Source organism: Synchiropus splendidus, chromosome 18 (assembly GCF_027744825.2).
Source record: "Synchiropus splendidus isolate RoL2022-P1 chromosome 18, RoL_Sspl_1.0, whole genome shotgun sequence".
NCBI classification, from domain to species: domain Eukaryota; kingdom Metazoa; phylum Chordata; class Actinopteri; order Syngnathiformes; family Callionymidae; genus Synchiropus; species Synchiropus splendidus.
The window spans coordinates 9,925,913-9,945,447 of record NC_071351.1 but is presented as its reverse complement, the minus strand read 5'-3'; the positions used below and the strand labels follow the sequence as shown (position 1 = coordinate 9,945,447).

Here is a 19,535-nt window from a genome sequence, read left to right as displayed (position 1 = left end):
TCTCTTCAGGAGCAGAAGCAGCTGCTCAGATTATCTTGACCACCACCACTGTTACCGGTTTAATTCCCACGGCAGGGCTAGATCAGGATAGAGCTCTCCAGGACCAAGGTAAGGTGCTGAGGCGGAGAAAACAAATCGGGTCTCAAAGCAGCCGAAAATTCAGCGAGAACACTCCGCAATGGCCAATTACTGCTGTAAAGGATTTGAGGCAGCTGGTACTGCTTGGAATAAATAATCAGTGACAAGTAAAGCACATTAGGAATTAGCGCCTTAAATTGTGTTGAGAAGAAAACGCTTCATCTTCTGTCAGTTTAACAAACCGTCTAAGTAGGACAGAAGAACTGTGGTGATCCCAAAGTGACTCAGGGTCCCCCGAGGTACGGCATTCTTCTGCTGCGCGTCGGATTGAACGGTGAGCGCTTCCAGTTGCCATGTAGGCCAATTTACCACGGAAAAGACACACACACAGGCCCAAACAAAAACAAATTGTGACACTGGTCTGTACACACAAACTCATACACATTGTGCATGAGGGGGGGGAAACATGAAAGACTAGTCATTCTTCAAGACACCGCTGCAAAGAGCGTCTTCATCTGCCGCGCCGCATCAGACGCCCAGATCTCCAGTTTGACCCTGAGCATTTGCAAAGGGAGGTAAATCAGGTCTCTCATTAAAAGCAAGATCAATGACAAGATTTCTCTCCTCCACCAGCACAATCTCAATTAGCCAACCATTGAGGGGCTCCTTAAAATGAATGAGTGCACGTTTAATTGCGGCATAGGAGCTTTTTCTCTCGGAGATAAAACAAAGAACAGACTCCGTTTTTTTTCCCTGGCAGGTCCTGCTGAGTGGCGTAATGAAAGAGAGTGCAACAGTAACAATGCTGATTGTGTCAGCGCCTTGGGATTTCACTGAATCAACTTTCATATGAATGTGTTGTGTGTGTGTGTGTGTCCCATGGTTTGGAAGTGTGGGGACCGCCTCCACACTCTATAGAGAGCCGCTCAGGAGCAAATCTTACCTGACACCAGCTCCACCAGCGACAGCAGCAATATTAGTTTCCATAACAAATCCATAGTAATGATCTCGGGTCGAAACCAGTTTACATCCAGTGGTGAGCGCGCAGACGTCTGGCTTCGCCTCCTGTGGCCCCTTCGCATTTCTGAAGAAGAAGAAGAGGAAGGCACTGTCAGGAATGCAGATTAGCAGCGTGCGGATTGCTGTAACCCCGTGGCATGGCTGCAGAATCATACACATCAACGGATATGATGATGGCAGATGAAGTGTTTCTGCTCGGTTCACATGATGAGCTTCAAATACGGGAATGAGTTTAACCCAGACATGAGGGTCCGAAAGCATGCTGAGCAAAGAGTGGCCCTCAGTTCAAGAGTGACACTGTGGTTAGTTATTGTTTGAATTGCTCAGTTAAATGACAAAAAATTACTTTTTGTCATTTAACTCCCTTACTCCTGCACACCAGGACAAGAACCCGAGATAATTCACATGAGGTACAGAAAAAATGGTAGCTTGTCTAACACATACTTCTCCTAAGGTTGGTAGTAGAAGGAATACAAATGAGTTCCACGATAGGTTCCTTTCACTGCGTTGCATCCCACATGGAGTGACAGCAAAATCCATGTGCAGTGTTAAATTCCTGATCATTCAATGGCATGATCATGATTTACAGAAAAACACACAGAAAGCTTCCACCAAAAAAAGTCCCTTTTCCAGGCCATCTTCAATATCAAGCATCATCATGCGAACAAGACCAGAATAAAAGGATTTCTGTCGCTGGAACCAGAACCTGCTGAGATACTGGAATCGTCTGGCCATTTCAGACACACGGAATAAAGCAGTGTTCCGAAGCTCTTCACACCGGCTGAGAGATGATGCATTTCTGACATAAAAGGCCGACTGTACAACCATTGGAGAGACGATGGATTTTCTCAAGGATGCGTCTGTAACTTAGCTATGATTACAGAAGAGGTTCTCCCTGCAAAAGTAATGTTTTCTTCCAGCCGAGGTAGATTCGTATGCGGCTTTCCCTGAGCTGAATACAAATCTAATAATAATTAGCAGGTGAAGTGCAAAGGCATCTTAAATATGCAGATATGTACACAGCATCTCAGTACATGTTTACACGTCCGCCCACAACGTTCTCACACCTGGACCACACAACCAGTGACGCATCCTGCAACACGTCCTCATGCAGCTCTGAGTGGCTGACCATGCTGTAACAGAAATGTTAATATATCTTCTCAGTTCGACCCTGCTGAATAAATTGTTTACTACATTTAATCAATTAGAAAATTCTCATATTTCGGCTGCTTAAAAAAGTTCAACATCCAATATATAGGTTTTTTATGAGTAGTATTAAATAGGACAGAAATCAAATTGAGGTGTGAGTTATAAAAAAAAATAATGTTTTTAATTTGTATTTTTTCCATAATTAAAAATGCAAAGCTGTTTTAAAAAAAATATTAATTCAGTGCTGGGAATAAACATTATTTAAGTCTCAGAAAAACAAACTCCAAATCACAGGAACGACTGCCACCATCTGATCCTCAGTCGCTGCAATTGTCGGCGAACGTTCGACATGTGGTTACACAAAATAAACTGCCTCAGAAGCAACCCGGGCCGACACAGCCACGACTATTAAGATATGCCATTCAGGGGCGCCGGACCGACCCTGAGCAGCATCCTCTTGATCTCCATTACTCAGCAGGGCCTGAGACATGAAACATCAGACGGAGGTTTTGTTCAAACAAAGGAACACTTGAAGGCGGTGGTACAGTGAGGCTGGCGCGGAGTCTGGCGGAGTCAGTGACTTCAGTTCGGCTCGGATTAATTACCCCTTTGACCTTAAGTAGTAGAGACAAGACTAATGACTCGCTTTCATCCCAAATTGATTCCCTCATTTGTTTGCAGCATGAGAGACAAGTGATAAGCAAGCCTTTCAGAAACCTTGCCTTTCATGTCTGCAGCTCTTTAATGTCTAAATCTGGAACACGATCCTGAATTGACTCTCGAACCTCAACCAGGTGAACAGAGGCGAGCCGAATGCTCATCAGGAACTACAGATTCAATCTGAATTACTTGATGTCCACATCCACATTCCCATTCCCAAAATGTCTCCACTGCTCGGTCCACTTGGATGGATGCGTGAAACGCCCAAATGCCACATTAGCATACTCTTCCGTTTCTGGATGGGTAAATAATGAAGCATCATTTGATTGACAAGGTGATCATGGCAGAGTTTGGATTGGAGCCTTGTCAGTTTCCTCCCCCAGTTTAGATTGAGCAAACGTGTTGAGAAAAATTCATTGATTTCGACCCAGCTGCAACAACTAATCACCATCATGAATTATTCAGTGATAACCTAAGTGAATGCTTTTCTTTTGTACAGCAGAGCTGATGAACAAATGCGGAAGAATCTGGAGGCCATTATATGACAACAGAACACTGAGGGTCCGTGATACTCGGGTCCTGTGATCCAACGTCTAGACGATCGTGTTGCTGCCGACATGACTGGACAGGCACATCTTTAAAACACTCCGCAAAAGGTTGATCTTTGAGAACATACTGTAGCAATCCCCATCTGAATAAAGAGAACTGGAACAGTAGCGGTAGTCGCAAGTCCACCTGCACTAAACACAGAACTGGTGGTGATGGCCCAGTTTGGAAGATGATTCGGTCAATGTCCATTCCAAAAGAAAAGGAGTCGGAGAATAATTTAAGTCAGTTTTGTGCTGCTGTATCACATTTATTTATCGTGAAACTCACTGAAAACCATGCTGCTACGGTCAGAGAGAGACCACCAGGCTGCTCAGTCCTGCCACACCAGCTAAATGCCGGGACACTGCTCTGAAACACTGGCAGAAAACTGAAGTCCAGGACTGAAAGTTAGAGTTGAAAGTTTCAATTCATTATCTCAGTCTGCTCATTCATGTCATTGTATCATCCTTACCATATTATATATTGGAAAATTTCAGTCGTGCTTGTCAAAAAGTTTCAAGTTCCCTGCTCAAAGATAGGTGAACAGAAAATCAGCAATTCACAGATAAATGGTTTGCTTTTTTAACATTTAATCTCCCACCAACCAGGCCAACACCCATGTCTTGAATAAACCAGGAGACTTGACCTGAGAGAAAGACGGCATTCCTGTTTTCGATTTTTGTTTTGAAAGAGTTGAAAGTGACCACCACCACCTAGTTTGACATCTTCTGGAAAGCCAGTGATTCTAACTCATTCTTGAAAACCAGCAAGTGCTGAACAGAGCACATTAGTTCCGGAATAGACTGGCTTATTTCGACAATGTAACAGTCTGAAAATTGAAAAATAAAGAGGTTGTCTGGAGTGGATGAACTCTAGACATCAGTCATGAGGAGGACACTGCAATGGTCTGCTGCGGTGAAGAAGGAGCTGAGCTCTCAATTTTCCGGTTGATTGATGTTCCTACTCTCAAAAGCCTCAGCCTGAACTGCTTTTCTCCAGAGAGTGGCTGGACCTGGGTGAGAAACTTGATCATCCAATGTGCCTTCATACTGTGAGACACCACTTCAGGTGACTCAGACATTGTGTCTCTCCATTCTCTGGAGAGAATCATTCCATCCATGACTGACTGGGAGGAAGTCCTGGAGCATCCCTGGTGACCTGAGACGGCCTGAAGTCAGAGTCTCTTTACTTTGGCTGCTGAACACAAGAGCAAAGGTGCTTTATGGAAGGAAGCCGATGAACTTCACACCCGACCTCTGGCTGAGGAACACATTGGTCAGGAACAGCTGGAACTGCTTCCCCAGTGACCCAGCAACAGAGAAGCACATGATACGCTTCTGTCAAGAGAAAGCCGGACAGCGAGCGTCATCTTTATCTCATGTGATTTACAGAAGTGCTCAGAGGAAAATGTCAGATATGTGAAGACAAAGCACTCATCCAAATTCCAGTGTTGTCAACGTGAAGCCTCTCTTCCTCTGGCTTTGACAGCAGCAGCTGCACTTGATAAACCGAACATTTTGGTTCAGTCAGCAGCTGAAGTTGTCAGTGGTGACGGCCGATTCAACTGTCTCCACTTCAACAGCTTCTCTGCTGCCATTTATTTTTCAGAGCGCCAAAAGCGCATTAATAGCAGGGTACTCCTGATCTGGTGGGTTGAAGAGTCGGGGCGAGGATGAAATTCACGCTGCAGCACCCCACACACTCTGGCACGTACTCCCCTCAGCTCTGAATCATGAATGAGAGCAGACTCCCACACGCTGCAAGAGTGAGACGAGACCAGGAGAAATGGCGTACTATGCTGCATCTTTAATCACCTGAGCTGTGACTTCACTTGATCTGCAGAAACCAGCTCGATCAGTGTTTTCCTCATCTCACAGCTGCGAGTGCCTGCAGTCATTTCAAATTCATTCTGTTCGGCCGCTTCACTTGACGCTAGTAGTAGTGGAAGGCTTCCTCATAATCATTGCATGCTTTAATGCGCCTCGCACGTGGATCAAATACCTGTCAGGCAGCTCGAGAGAGAGGGTGGAAAAGTTCATCTTGTGATGGAGCTACTCATGATAAACACAGGAGCCGCACAGGAAGAGCACGACCTCCAAAACTAGCTGGTTTCTATCTTTATAAATCACTCAAAGATTTGTCTGTCATTTTTTTTGTATGAATGTATAATCCATTACAACAAAGCCTCACTGCAGAAATATGAACAGGTGGTCAGGTCACCAATCCATCCATAGACATCCACTCACACAAACTCAAGAGCGCCACCATACAGAAGAACTGTCAGTGGTCAATTCGTGCCTCGCTTCAAATACTTAGGACATTTGGAAATCCACCTAAGACTCAGGTACAAGTCCAATTCAAGCCCCAGCTAACGGATTTCATGCGCTCAGTGAGAGCTTTGAAGACAAGAAGCAAATGTCAAATTGAAAAAAGATCAACAGATTGTCTGCAAAGATTCAAGCGCTGCAGTTCAAATTTGTGAAAAAGCGGAGATTAGAAATATCAGCAATTAGCGTCTGGAAAATTCCTCTGCAGGTGAAAGGAAACTTGAACAATCGGAAAGAAGAGAAGCAGACAATCTCCTGCAGGATGAGTCAGTCGTGAAGGAGAACAAAATAAGGTTACACTAATATGAATTTTTACTCAAAAGCTGAAGTTTTGTTCACGTCTAGCCGCAAATCAGGCTAGACGAGATAAGATAAGGAGAGACACCCTGCATGAGAAAAGTGTCCCCTATGGAGCCCTTTCTTTCTTCATTCGTAGATTCTTGAGACACAAACTACTCTCTCATCACTTCCACCCAAATGTCAGCGCAATTACATGAGCTCAAATGATCATTTCCTGCCCAGCACTGCAGAGCTCACAAGCCCCACCCACTCCTCACGCTCTTCCCACCCGCAGCATCTGGCAGGTAAACACAGCGTTTGCACAATTCCCTTCATCTGGAGTATTGATACGTCTTGTTCTGTCATTTCACCTTGTTATTGGTTCGACATGGATGCGTCACGTGCCAGTCAATATCCTATTTCACAATGTTGAAGAAGCAGACCACGGCCTGAAGAGAAGTCTTCGGGTAGAAGAGGTGGTTTTTGAATCATGTGTAATTTTGTATCAAAGTCATGAGCAGCTTTCCGTGTTTATGTGACAAGTCCGAATGGTGACATGTATTTAATAACAGTACAGACTCAAGCTTTGCTCGCTTCAAACTGTGCAGGTCATGATCTACCCACAGAAGGTGAGCAACAAAAACAGACCCAGCCACTGTACAGAGCTCACACCGCTGATCCATGCTTCCGTTCCACACCTCTCACCCTCCATCAGCAGTGCAGGGGTGGGTTGTCCATCACCGCCTGACACTGAACACAAGCAAGCCTTCACACACAAAACTCAGCCCCAGAAGATAGGTGAAATGACTTTCAGTAGCATTGAATACTACTGGGTGGGCTTCAGCTAAATATGGTGTGTCATAATTCTGGGTTGCATTATCTGTCAGATATGTGTTCACAGTCATGCAGCCCCCAAAAAATGTGACTGCAGGTCAGATTAATGATGCATCAAGCTTCATGCTGCTGACAAGGCTGGATGCGACATTCTTTTTACTTCGCTCACGGCCATCAAATGCACATACAACTATCGGAAACCAGTCTAAAGTAGTCACATGTCCAGGTTTTGAGACGCAAGCCGTCTTCACGGCTGCGAGTTCTTTCTCAGTATCGTGGCGCATGAGAAGAATCCGAAATACCAGGCTTAACTGTGGTCATGTGCTTTGACCGAAAGACAAACTACACTCCAGAGGAAGTACAAATCTCAGCTTTCCAACTTCTCAGTTCTTCTACAACCCAGGTTCTTCAAGGACTCCAGCCAAGATTCTCTCGTAGCCCACCAATATGCTGCAAACTTTCTTGAACGCAACTCTTGCTCGCCAACAGGACTCTTCTCCCTCGCCCACAACACTGCGCAGCAGGAGCTGTGGAAGTGCCACTGCTCTCCGCAGCCAAGACTCCACCTCAAAGGATGGCACAAGAAGAAGAGAGTAATGGTGTTTTGATCCGAGCACACAAGCCGTCGGCATGACATTACCAATGCCAGCTGCTTTATTTCTCCAGACAGTGGCAGTACACAAGTGCGCTTCTCACCATCTCTCCCTTGATGAGGGCTCCGGATAATATGCAGACGGGAAAAAGAACTCTCCGCTTGCAGGCTTGAAACAGACCCAGCTAGTTCCATGCTAGCAAAATGAACTCGCCATTTTCTCGCATTATTTTCTCACTGTCGCAATTGTAAAAATACCTACAAGAAAAGACAAATATGCCTTTCCATTGAGGACAGTGCTGAAAGACCATCATACTTCATGATTCTTCAGTCCAGCAGATCATTTCTCTCATCTTAAAACACAAACAGACGAGAATATGATCTATAATCCAGATGTTAATCTGGAGCTTTAATCGATCCGTTTATGGTGCAACTTGGTGTGTGATAGCCCTCTATTCAAGCCAAAACAGTTCATGTAAATAAGCACTTTTCAAAGCCTTTATCAGGCATATGAATTCAGAGATATTCCACCGCAGGGGTGGAATTTATCCTCAGTGAAAATGGCAGTATTCATTTCATCGACGCACAGTTCTTTGTCTAGTTGGTGGGTTGTACACATTCAAAGCATCTGCGTGCCAGACTCAGGGATTGTAGACACTGTAAAAGTGTGGGCACCATTGTGCTTGGTTGAGCAGCCATGAGTGTGTTGTGTGGCAGAAGCAGCTCAGAATCTTGAATGTTCTACTGAAGCACTTGTTGAGATCATTTAAAATCCTTCCACAAGTCGTAGCTATGGCGGCCACTAGCTAGCTTAAAGATTCCATTATTTCCTCTTAAATATATTGGGACCTGGTGCAACAGTTTTCCAGAGTAGATCCATCCGACTCCAACTCCTCTCTACTCTCGACTCCCTCGTCCTCTGCAACATTGTACCTGTGCTTACATGACTGTAGTGAGAAAATGCTCATTTTAAGGCTGAAAATACTTAAAAACTTGTGAACGCCACTTGAATACAGGTCAGCCTGAGGGCGACTTTCCTCAAAATGATTGGCAAATACAGTGTCTACTTATGTTTATTATTTATTATCAGTTTGTTTCAGGACTTTATCCTCTTTTTTTGGGGGGTATTTCATGTCTCTTGAAATTCAAAGAATGATTCATATTGAAATATAAAGTAATAAAACACCATGAAACTATTTTTCCTTGTCCAATGCTCTTGATTTTTTTTTTCTACACAGTTTGGTGAAGCGATAAAAGGGGTAACAATGCCTCCTGCCTTTAAACTCTGAGAGCAACCGGTGAGCATTAAGAGACACAGGGCCCTGCAGCATTGATCAGCTCTGCTCTTCCACTTCACATGCAGACAGGCTCCACTCGGCTGGGTTACGGTGAACTTGTTCCGCCCTCCGCCTTCCTCCCCATCCTGAGACACTGACAGCAACAGAAACGTGTCCGGCCATAAGGACACTTCCCCAAGGAGACGCGTAGTAGCTTTCAAAACCACAGCCACTTTGGTAAACGGCACGAGCGGTGCCTCTTACGCCACAAAAGAAGCGCGAGGTGAAAGGGAATGAAACCTTCTGCTGGTGAGCAGACACGCCTGGGAACATCCAGATGGCTCGTCTTGAAAACAGAAAAACAACAGTGAGATATCAGCGCGCGGCAGCTGAAGGGCGACGTGTAAAAATGTTGTCACAGGCTGCAGACAATTCTCAAACGCACCCATTTCTGGGCCAAGTCCAATTTGCTCAATAAAAGAATCATAATACGCCAGGCGGGCTCCGGCGCAGACATATGGACACAGGGTTTCATGAGAATAGCTGCTTCCAACCCAGGCAGCCTCTTTAAGGGCTCGGCTGTGAGAAGCAATCCCGCTGCAAGTGCAATCACGGGACGCCGCCGCCGCCGATGATGATGGGTCTGGACTCAAATCCTGCGCTGATCAGTGACGACCGACGGCTTCTGCCAGAGGTTCGTCTGTCACGGTAATTAGCATCCTAATCAGCAGCCTCTTGACTAGCGTTAAGTCTGGTCTTTTCATTGTAATTCTCGGCTCATTTTGGCAGAGTTGTCCCAACATGACTGCGTCTGGCCCCGTCAGCATCACACAGCCAACTCATCAGTGCGGCTTTTTTCTTCTGTTATGTTAATGTTTGCAGAATACAAGATGAGACGCTCCGGTTTCTTTTAAGGAACAGCAACAGAGTTGGACAGCAGCAACGTAACATTCAGACCGGAAATGTACTTTCATCGCATCCATGCTTTTTTAAGTTGGTGCAATGTTGAATATCCTGATCAATAAAGCAACTTTTTTTTTAAGCAAAGTTAGTTCACAAATTACTCATACTAAAGCGGCAAATTCGCACCACCAGTGAACCACTCAGCAAGCTGTTTATTGTTGGAGGGTTTTTGGGTAAATAAGAATTCAAAAATGTCTTTTAGAGTTTCCCATCTAGACACCTGTCATTGACCACATCTATGAGCCTCACTCACCCTGCTCACTAAGGGAGACCCTACAAGAGCCACAATGCAACACAACACTTCACATCATTGGGACCCACAAACCCCTCCACCAAAAAGAGTCAAAGCAAAGAATCAAGTATCAACTTACAATGGCAACCATCTTCAAAATAAAAATAAATATAAAAACATTTGGAATTAGCCAGTAAAAAAATTTTATGCACAATTTGCCACAAAAATGTTTGTCATGACGACTAACACACGACTTTTATATTTTAAGTTACTTGGAATGAACATCATTTGATTTATTTGTCTACATAATGATGCTGTTTTTTCGATTTAAAATAACACTATGTTTGATCATCACATGATTATAATAGTGATGAAGTTGAATAGTGACATTTGAGTGCAACTTTCTAATACGAAGCTTCACCGACCTGTTTTTGGAGGATGTTCAGCCCTTCTCGGTGATCCATGTTACACCGCGCATCTCAGCCCTGACGCGCCCGCAGCAGCGCACTCGACGGCGGACAAGTTTCTTCAGGTGTCGCTGCCTTGGAATCACCAACTCGGGAGGGAATCGGCTCAGACGTGCGTGTTTACTTTCTCCATCCCTCGTCTCGGGAGCTGCTTGTCGGCTCGACGCGCCGGAACATTCAACGAGACAGTCCCGCAGAAGTGGAGTCTGCGCCGCCGAGAAGCCAGCACCCCTCGCGGGGATCCTCCCGGAGCTCTGCGGGTGTCGAGGAGTCAGGGTTCGGGTGCAAGTCCGCTCGCTCTCCGGTGTCGTGTGGAACAACGTCCAGCTCCAGAAACTGAGGAGTACTGTTGCTGCCTGCTCGCTGTTGACACGTGCTCGTGTGTGCGTGTGTTTGTGCGCGTGTGCCTGTCAGAGAAAAAAACACACACACACACACACAGAAATGAATTGGAACAAAATCCCATCAAAGTCAACATTGTTTACATTCACAAACCGACTGAATACAATCTCGCGTAAATATAATTATTACGAAACCGGACACACCCCGTTTTGACCGTTATTCCACTGGAAATTCATTCACTTTCATCCACCTTTCTCTCATTGTGGCTGGCGGTTGGGTGGGGTCCGTCCCGGCTGCAGGGGGCGAGAGTGAGGGACACCCTGGAGGGGTCGCTACTCCACACAGACAACCACTCACTCACACACTGAAAAAGATGCTGACATGAAATGAACACATTTTGCCACGAGTATAATTGGGTTAATGACAACCATGCTGTGAAATGATTTCAGTTTTCAGTAAAATTGTTTTGTATTATATTATTTATTGTTTAATAACTAGTTGTAGTCCACTATAATTCACTTATCGATTAGTCGCCAACTGACCATCAAGACAACCATGACTCCAACCACATTTGAGTCAATAGAACGTTTTGAAAACAGCACTAAACACGCTCAAGTGTTAACTTTTTATGTCGTCATTGCTTGGAAAATTGCTCGTTCTTTATCATTGATTTATGAGTCATAGGAATCATTTAGAACAAGTGGACATGCAGATAAATTGCTGGTTGATTTTCTTGTGTTTCAAACTTGAGGCTGGAGGGCAGAACCTGGACCAGTATTCCATTTTGTGGCCCATAGCTGCTAGTTTTGAGTGCAGTTAACCAGCGTTAAGTACACTGCAGACGTAGGAATCTGGCCTGGTAGCGCCCCCAGAAGAGCCGGAGGCCGCTACTTGGGTCAACAGGAAACTATTCTGATAAACAAAGCAAGCAACGATTGGGGCTCCTGAGATACCGATGCTAACATGAACACAATGCGCCAAGGAGAACTCGGCGATATCCAAAACACAGAGATTTCCGGCGAGGAAGGCTGCAGTACTGCATGAATTATTAAGCGCTCAATGCCAGAGGGAAATTTTCTGTTCTTCTACTTTGCTGACGAAAAACAAACAAAATTTTACCTTGCAAACTGAATTCCACTCTGCCTTTCACCAGCACAACTACTTCAGCGGCAATGAGCTTTTCATTGTCATGGCAGATAAAAGTCACTCAAATACAGGAATTACATTTGTCCTCTGGCTGCAAATCAGATGCTAAAAAATGAAGACTGTGTCAAGGCAAGGCAAAGGAAGACAAACATTTTTTCGGGGCCAGGGAAGGAGGAGCAGATTACTTTCTGCAGCGGTGTCACTCTGCTTCCCCGTCTTCCTGATGCATGGCCGCAAATAAAGCAGTGTCCTTAATCACAAGCACATTCACCATGACCCGAGGAATCGCAGTAAATCCTCCCATGACTTAAAGATGCTTTACACTGCAGCGCTTCTTTAAGTTCCGGGCACAGATGGTGGCCTGGATGTGGATGGACTCAGTGAGGAGGAAGCACTGATATCTCCGCGCGATGTCTCTCAGTTTTAGTCAAATAAAGCCCAGTCTCGGCTCAATCACCTGCTCAGCAATGCGGAAAACAGGCTGAAGCTTATCCTTGGGGCAAAGGGACACGAAGCCGAGTGAGTCTTAGATTACCGAACCAAGAACACGTTACATCGGGCAAGATGAGCGCAGAACTGGGAACTGAACTGTCAGTATTCTGAGAGGAGAAGAGGAAGTTAGGTTTGTCTATGAGACACTCACCGCGAGTGATGGGCTTATGAGGCTTCACGAAACAGTGTCTTCAATTTCAGAGCCCACAAGAGGGCACACTCTGCTCTAAAATCTCTGGATTTGAACAACCACTTCTATGAAACCGAACACCAAGAGCAGCATCTACCGAGAACTGAAAATGAGGACAGTTTCATGAAGCCTCATCAGCCCATCGCTACCTACGGTGTAGATACGATGAAAGCCGAGACAATCTACGGCAGACTGGAACAGCTCTAGATCAGGGTGAGGAGTTACTTCATCCTTGGTGACATATCAATGAAGTTTCTAGCGTTCTTTCTTTTGCTTTGTTCAAGAAACAAGGGAAGTGTTGCGAGGGAAAGTGCTAATGTCGCAAAGCTAAGCCAAGGGGGGCACAAAAGTCGGGCACAGGGGCCATTTGCATTTAACCAGAACTCACCAGGAAGTTTGAAACAATTTTAAAGTCTAAGAAAGTTTGTTCAAAACAAAAAGAGTGAAGTGAAAGGTGCCGAAGCGAAGCCAGTGCTAAAGCTTGTGCCTTTTTCTCATCTGTACGTGAAGAAACAAAGTTTCTAAATTGGCGTTACAGTATGTGAACACGATGCCTCGTGGTAGATGAGATACATGTTTCTTTATTTGTTTCAGAATCAAGACATTTCGTCTGGCTACGTGACTTTCAGGAAACTTTCTGGCTTTGGTGGAGTTCACCTGAACGTTTTCTTGTTCAGTTTTATCCGGGATACACTCCATAGCACAGCTGCCACCTGGTGTACAAGTGACCTCATTGCATTCAACTATATTTTAAAAGGCATACATAGACATATTTTATTCTTCCCACAATAGATAAAGGAATGGTGTCTAAGTACTTTAAAAACAGTTTTATTTGCGTTCATTAAGTTCTGGTGCATTATCGTAGTTCAAAGAATCCCAGAGAGAATATAGTTATATAGTATAATACGCATATTGTAGAGAGGAATGTAGCAAGAAAAGTCGATAGGCTTCCTAAAAACAAATGCAAACATCAGTGTTAACTCATGTTCACATGTTTCTCCTTCAGTTTGGAGCAGAAAGACAAGCACATTTAACTTTATAAAGCAAAGATGCGTGACAGTAGGAGCAGGGAGTGACGAAAGTACAATAAAATGAAGTTAAAAAACACATCACTATTGCACAGCTCAGCTCAAGACGCGGCACCTGACAGGTAGCTGCCTGAGAGTTGTCAGGAAGTTCAATATCCCCAAAGTCACAGGGAGAGCAATATGCACATTAGCAAGGTAAGGAGTGGATCATAACGCTGGAACATCCTGGTGTACGGTCCTCATGTGAAAAGTCAGGACGGCTTTCTGCTGAGAGCAGGACTTTGAATGAAGCGAATTGCCATTTTAAATGAGAAATCAAAGAACATAAAAGGGCAGTAATGGGAGGGAAGGGACCTGCTGGAGAGTTGAACCGACACCACGCCTGCATTCCTCTGAATGTGTTTATCAATTAAACTCAGGATGTTTATATTAAGGGAGACATTACTGCAATACGTTTAATTCTCCAAACCACTGACTGTGGGCAGGAAGTGCAGATGATGCTTGACCATCAACAGCCACCGGTTGCTCCTGATTTGAAGAAGTGGAGAAGCAGCTTAAACCAAAAAAAAAAAAAAAATTATTCCCTTCCTTAAATAGAAAACTGTTCAATTAAAATTTTCAATTGAAAATAAATATTAATTTCTTTTTATTCTTCTCCTACTAAACACATTTTTTCCAGACATATTATTATAGTTATGTTGAAGGTTAACAGAATTAATGAATATAATATTCTAAAAAGACATTTCCTTGCCGTTTCATTCAACCATATTTCCGAGCCACGTCTGGCTTCTCTCAATGCTGCAGTTTCATGAACCACTTGCTGGGAATAGGGGGAAAATTGGTGAGATTAAGTTGTGTCCCAATCTCTGTCATTATTTAAAATATCTTTGAACTTATCAGGAACAAGACGCTGCTCTCCTCCACACTCAACCTGTCATTCTGTCGTAACCAGTTTGGAGCTAGTGACTGATCGTCGGAATATCCTCGTCCACGCTTTGCATGAAACACGGTCACTGAAACTTTGACCCATGTATTGTTGCTGTCCTTCCTGCAGTACATTGTAATGACATTTTTCCAGGAGAATAATATGTAATAATGTCTTTGTCAACCCTATTAAGACACATAACTGGAGGGTTTGAACTTGGTGAGACCAAATGCTTTTTACCCAGAAGAAAGAATCAAATCTGAATTATTTAGATGTATGCAGATTCAGGCAAAGTCAAGATGTAAGTCCTCTGGTTTCCTCCCTCAGTTTAATAACCTGCATCAGATGGACTCTGTCGACTTTTATTGGCACATGTAGGAGTGAGTTTTCAGCGTTCCCTGCAGCAAGTGGCTCCAAATTACAAGGGTTTCGACCGGCTGCCCCGAAACTTTGCTAAAAAAAATCTATGAAATTTGTGTTATTATAATTTGACTAACAGGAAATGAAACAACCTGAAGGCATTTCACAATTAAATTCTTATGGCAACAACATTGAAAGTTGGAGAAACACTTGAATCTACTTTACAATGCTGGAAGAGCAGGACCTTGATATGAGGTCGAGCTGCCCACGGGCCAAACAGTCGAAGTGGAAGATATCTGAGAGAGAATCAAAAGATGGAGGTTTTCTCTCTCTCTCCAGCAGCCTCCACATGCTGCACACTAATCACCATCTTGCCAAAGCATTTAACCCCCAGCCAATTTGTCTCACACACACTTAGAAAAGCCGAGTTCTTGAACCATGAAATGGAAGGAGTTGTCCCTCTGACAGGGCGTTAAAAGCCCGGCTGCGTCGTGATTAATCAGCGTTTTAAATGTCATGAGGTAACGCCTGCCAATATGAAACACTTGCTTTTGACGTAGAAATGAAACCTTTTTTCCGAAAATCCGTGGAAAAAAAGAATGCGGTTATGTAAATGTTTCTGAGCAGAGCTGTTTTAGAAGACAGGTTTGCAGTGAATAACTTAAGTCTGGTTCGCAGCGAACCTTTCTGAGCTGTTGCAAAGGAGAGGTTAAGGTCAGGAGACAAAGAGCTTCCTGTTTTATACAAGCTCACGCCGATAATTCTGCTGACTCATGACAAACAGGAATCAGGTCTGGCAGAGCGGGTTGGTCTCTCAACGCTTGCGTGAGTTGAACCGTGACTTCGAAAGGCAAAGGATAAGAGACGGGCCGAGATCATCTCTGGCGGTAGCCACCTCTCAAAATGTTAACTGTGAGAGTCACTGCCGACCAACAGCTGAAGATGGACTGGACCGACTGTGGGAAAATAATTAACCAGCAGCCAGGAAAAAAAAAAAAAAAAATCAATGTTTATACCCAACAATACCCATAAAAATGACAAGCGGCAGAGAGAAGATGACTGAGACCTTTTTTCCCTTTGGCTCCAACAACCCATCTTCATCATGCTCGAGCCACACTGTCTAACATGCCCCTGTCTCTCCTCCAAACTCCTCCGTCAAACCTGGTCATTCAGACCCACTTTAATTTGAACTGAACCCAGATTTGTTATCAACTTTTTGTTTTAATGTTACTCCTAGGTACTGACCACTGTGCACACAAGAGCGTGTCAGAATTCTTAGACTTTCTTTATTGTCATTGAACAAAAGCATATCACTATATTATGGCAACGAAATTTTGATCTGAAGCCTCCGGTTTCCAAAAACCAAAACCATATGTCCAAATTAAAGAAACATCAGATAAATACCAACAAAAAATAAATAAAATAAAAAATAATTATATACTAAATATAAACAAATAAACAGTATTGCAGCTATTGTCCAAAGTTCAGCAACCTGACAGCACCAGGAACAAAACTGTTCCTGAATCTGGTGCTTCTGCATCGGATGCATCAACTTTTTGTTTTAATTTTAGGTACTGACCACTGCGCACACAAGAGCGTGTCAGAATTCTTAGACTTTCTTTATTGTCATTGAACAAAAACATATCACTATATTATGGCAACGAAATTTCGATCTGAAGCCTCCGGTTTCCAAAAACCAAAACCATATGTCCAAATTAAATAAATATCAGACAAATACCAACAAAAAATAACAAAGAAATAAACAGTATTGCAGCTATTGTCCAACGTTCAGCAACCTGACAGCACCAGGAACAAAACTGTTCCTGAATCCGGTGGTTCTGCATCGGATGCATCAACTTTTTGTTTTAATTTTAGGTACTGACCACTGCGCACACAAGAGCGTGTCAGAATTCTCCCTGAATCTATAGCTATCTAGACCGATCACCGACAGTCATTGGGGAGTGTAAGCCACTTCTCCAAATGAGCCGTCAATAATGAACCTCATGTGTGGGCTGCCAAGATTCTACACCCTGCTTCAAATTTCCTCACGATGCCTTCCTCCTGGCATCATCAGACACACGATGACACCCATGACACCGCTGAAGGACATCAAACACACTTAAAACCAAACCGCCTCCGTGGGTTTTCAGGGACTGAAATATTCAGGGTCTGAAGCCACAACAAAAGTTAGAAACAAGCAGTGCAACGAGGCGCGCTGGCGACTCTTTTCATCACGACTTTACTTCTTTAAAATCAGAATTCTGTCATTACCGTAATACTGAGGGCCACTTTATCACTGTGAATTTTCTGGTCTTTGTCATTCAACTTGGGGTACTGAAAGGTGGATTTAGTTCTCACCGTGTGCCTCTGACAACTTAAACCTAGTTAGCTTTATCCTTGCTCTGTGAAGCCGAAAAGCCCCGCAGGTTGGCTCGCTGCCCTTGATTCCATTTAAAGTACAATATAGTCAGATGCTGTGCTGGAGCCGGAGACGGCGAAACACAGGGGACTGCTGTTCCACTGCGGAGAGAAAGCATGCTTAAGCTTCATATTCTTTGTCTCCAATCCACAAGCCGTTGTTAGCATGTCTCCCCTCAGTGATGAATAATGCACGGCGAGGCTCCCTGAGTTACCCAAAACCCAGTCTCTCTTATCCCCATTTGAAAGCATTGATTTGTGAGCTGTGGCGAGCATCTGGAGAGGCTCAAAGGCGGTTCTTGCGTGTGCGGTAGGAGGATAAATGAACAACTGCAAAGGCCACCATCAAGCGCGCGGGGCACTCCGCGGTTCACCCTGCGACTCGACAACGACGCTGCTGTTATCAAGCAATTAGCAATTCAACTGGACCTAATCTATGGCGAAAGTGCGTTGGCTTGGCTGTGATCCACTTCAAACCGCAGAGGATCCTCACATGCTGCAGGTGGAGGCGCACGCTTTGTATTTGCGATTGACACAAGGAGAGTTGTGTGGAACAGCTGCTCTGCCGCTTCCACTTTTCAAGTGAAGCTGTTCAGCCAAGAGAAATGATTAGACACAACATCCCCGGTGCTGGCGGCGTTGATTCGGGATGGATCCATGCGCCGCCAAACCTTTCACCAGCAGGAGCAAATACATTATCGATTCACATGACGCCAACTTTTGACTTCGAGGTGCCTCCGCTGAAATGTAAAAGTCGCAACAAGCGTTCTGTGGTCGTTCATTAGTTCTTCGGAATTTGCGGAATCCAAGGACTTTTCCGTGGACAACGTTTCTCCCACACTCAATAGCCTCAGATTAAATCATGAATGACATTGTGGTGACCAAAAGGGATTTAATTGGGATTCAAATAAACCGCTCCAGTTTGATAAGCAGCCAGACTTGGATAAGCTGGGCAAGGAAATCAGCGCCCGGCGATGAGTGGAGGCGGCCAGCACAATAAGTAAGTTGATGGGGATTTGATCATGGTTCGGGACCAGCCACTCGTGCGTGCTGAGACAAATGCTCAGAAACTGTAGGCCATTTACTCTTGCATCTGGAGTCTTACCGCGGGAATCAGAAAAATGATGAGTGGCCTGGAGAAACGCCCCGTAGAATCCAACTGGAGGAGACATTTTTCACTGTGTTCCAAGAGAAATCAATATTTAATCTTCAGCCATATTGAGCAACGCCAAAAAAGGCCAGAGACACTAAACATTCATAATGAGTGGCTGTCAATGGAACACTAAGCTTTTGGTAATAAACCGGGGAGACGATCACAGACTTGAATGCCAAGTTTGTGGTCGCACCCAGTGACCTCTGCGGCGGGAATTGAGCGGTGACAGCCAGTGGAAAGACGGCGCTTCCAGACGGCGTGGAGCCACACCCGGACTTGTCGTCTGGGTGAAGGTGACCGCTGCACTAGACAGAACAATACGACAGCGCGGATGCTAATCAAGATGCTAATTCACGTCTGTGTCGCGTCGCCTGTTTGTGTGTGTCTTTTCAGTTTCCAGACCGAAGGAAGCGTCCCGTGCTTGTTCTAATAGGCTTTGCTCCAGTGAGTGCGCGGCTTACAGGTGTAAAGCAAACACACACACATTCGAGTCGCAATCTCTCTGTCACACTCTACTTTGTATGCTGCTTATTTTTGTCTCCAGGGAGAGTTTCTTCTGCCATTATTTACTGGGGAAAACATTTTAAGTCACCAGAGAAAAGTAAATCACACATTAGTTTAAGTGGCTAGACTTCATCCCTTCATTATTTCTACTAGTAATTGAGTAATAAAAGGAAGGCATTACTAGCCAGAGCCGGCACCACGGGAGGGATACACAGGTATAAACACACTGTGGCCCCCAACCACTCTATATTTAATACAATACTTTGGTCTGTTGAGGTAAACAAATTCTTTCTAAATTGTTTAAAATCCCGTTTTATTGTTTGGGGACCACGCCCACTCCCCGCCTTTAAACTTGTTCTGGAGCCGCCACTGTTATTAAAACTTGGATCAGGTGAGATGACATCTCACTCTAAGAAAATGGGTTTGTTCAGCGGTCGAAATATGAGGCAAGAAATGTCCAGTAAGTTTTCAAAAAACATATAACCTCCTCACAACCCCATCCCCGGACTGC

At 44.4% G+C, this 19,535-nt stretch overlaps 1 protein-coding gene across 3 annotated transcripts in view; it reads right to left on the bottom strand.

The window, feature by feature from the left end:
* Nucleotides 1–19,535, bottom strand: part of cntn3a.1 (contactin 3a, tandem duplicate 1) — an 81,597-nt gene that overhangs the window by 59,381 nt on the left and 2,681 nt on the right. For all 3 annotated transcript variants that reach the window (XR_008413036.1, XM_053850638.1, XM_053850637.1), the window contains exons 2-3: nucleotides 10,425–10,873; nucleotides 1,022–1,162 (exon numbers count right to left, since the gene is read on the bottom strand). Coding sequence is in view for 2 of the 3 variants with exons in the window: in XM_053850638.1 (XP_053706613.1) it covers nucleotides 1,022–1,160 (139 nt within the window). In the remaining variant the exon portion in view is untranslated. The remainder of the gene's footprint in view (nucleotides 1–1,021; nucleotides 1,163–10,424; nucleotides 10,874–19,535) is intronic.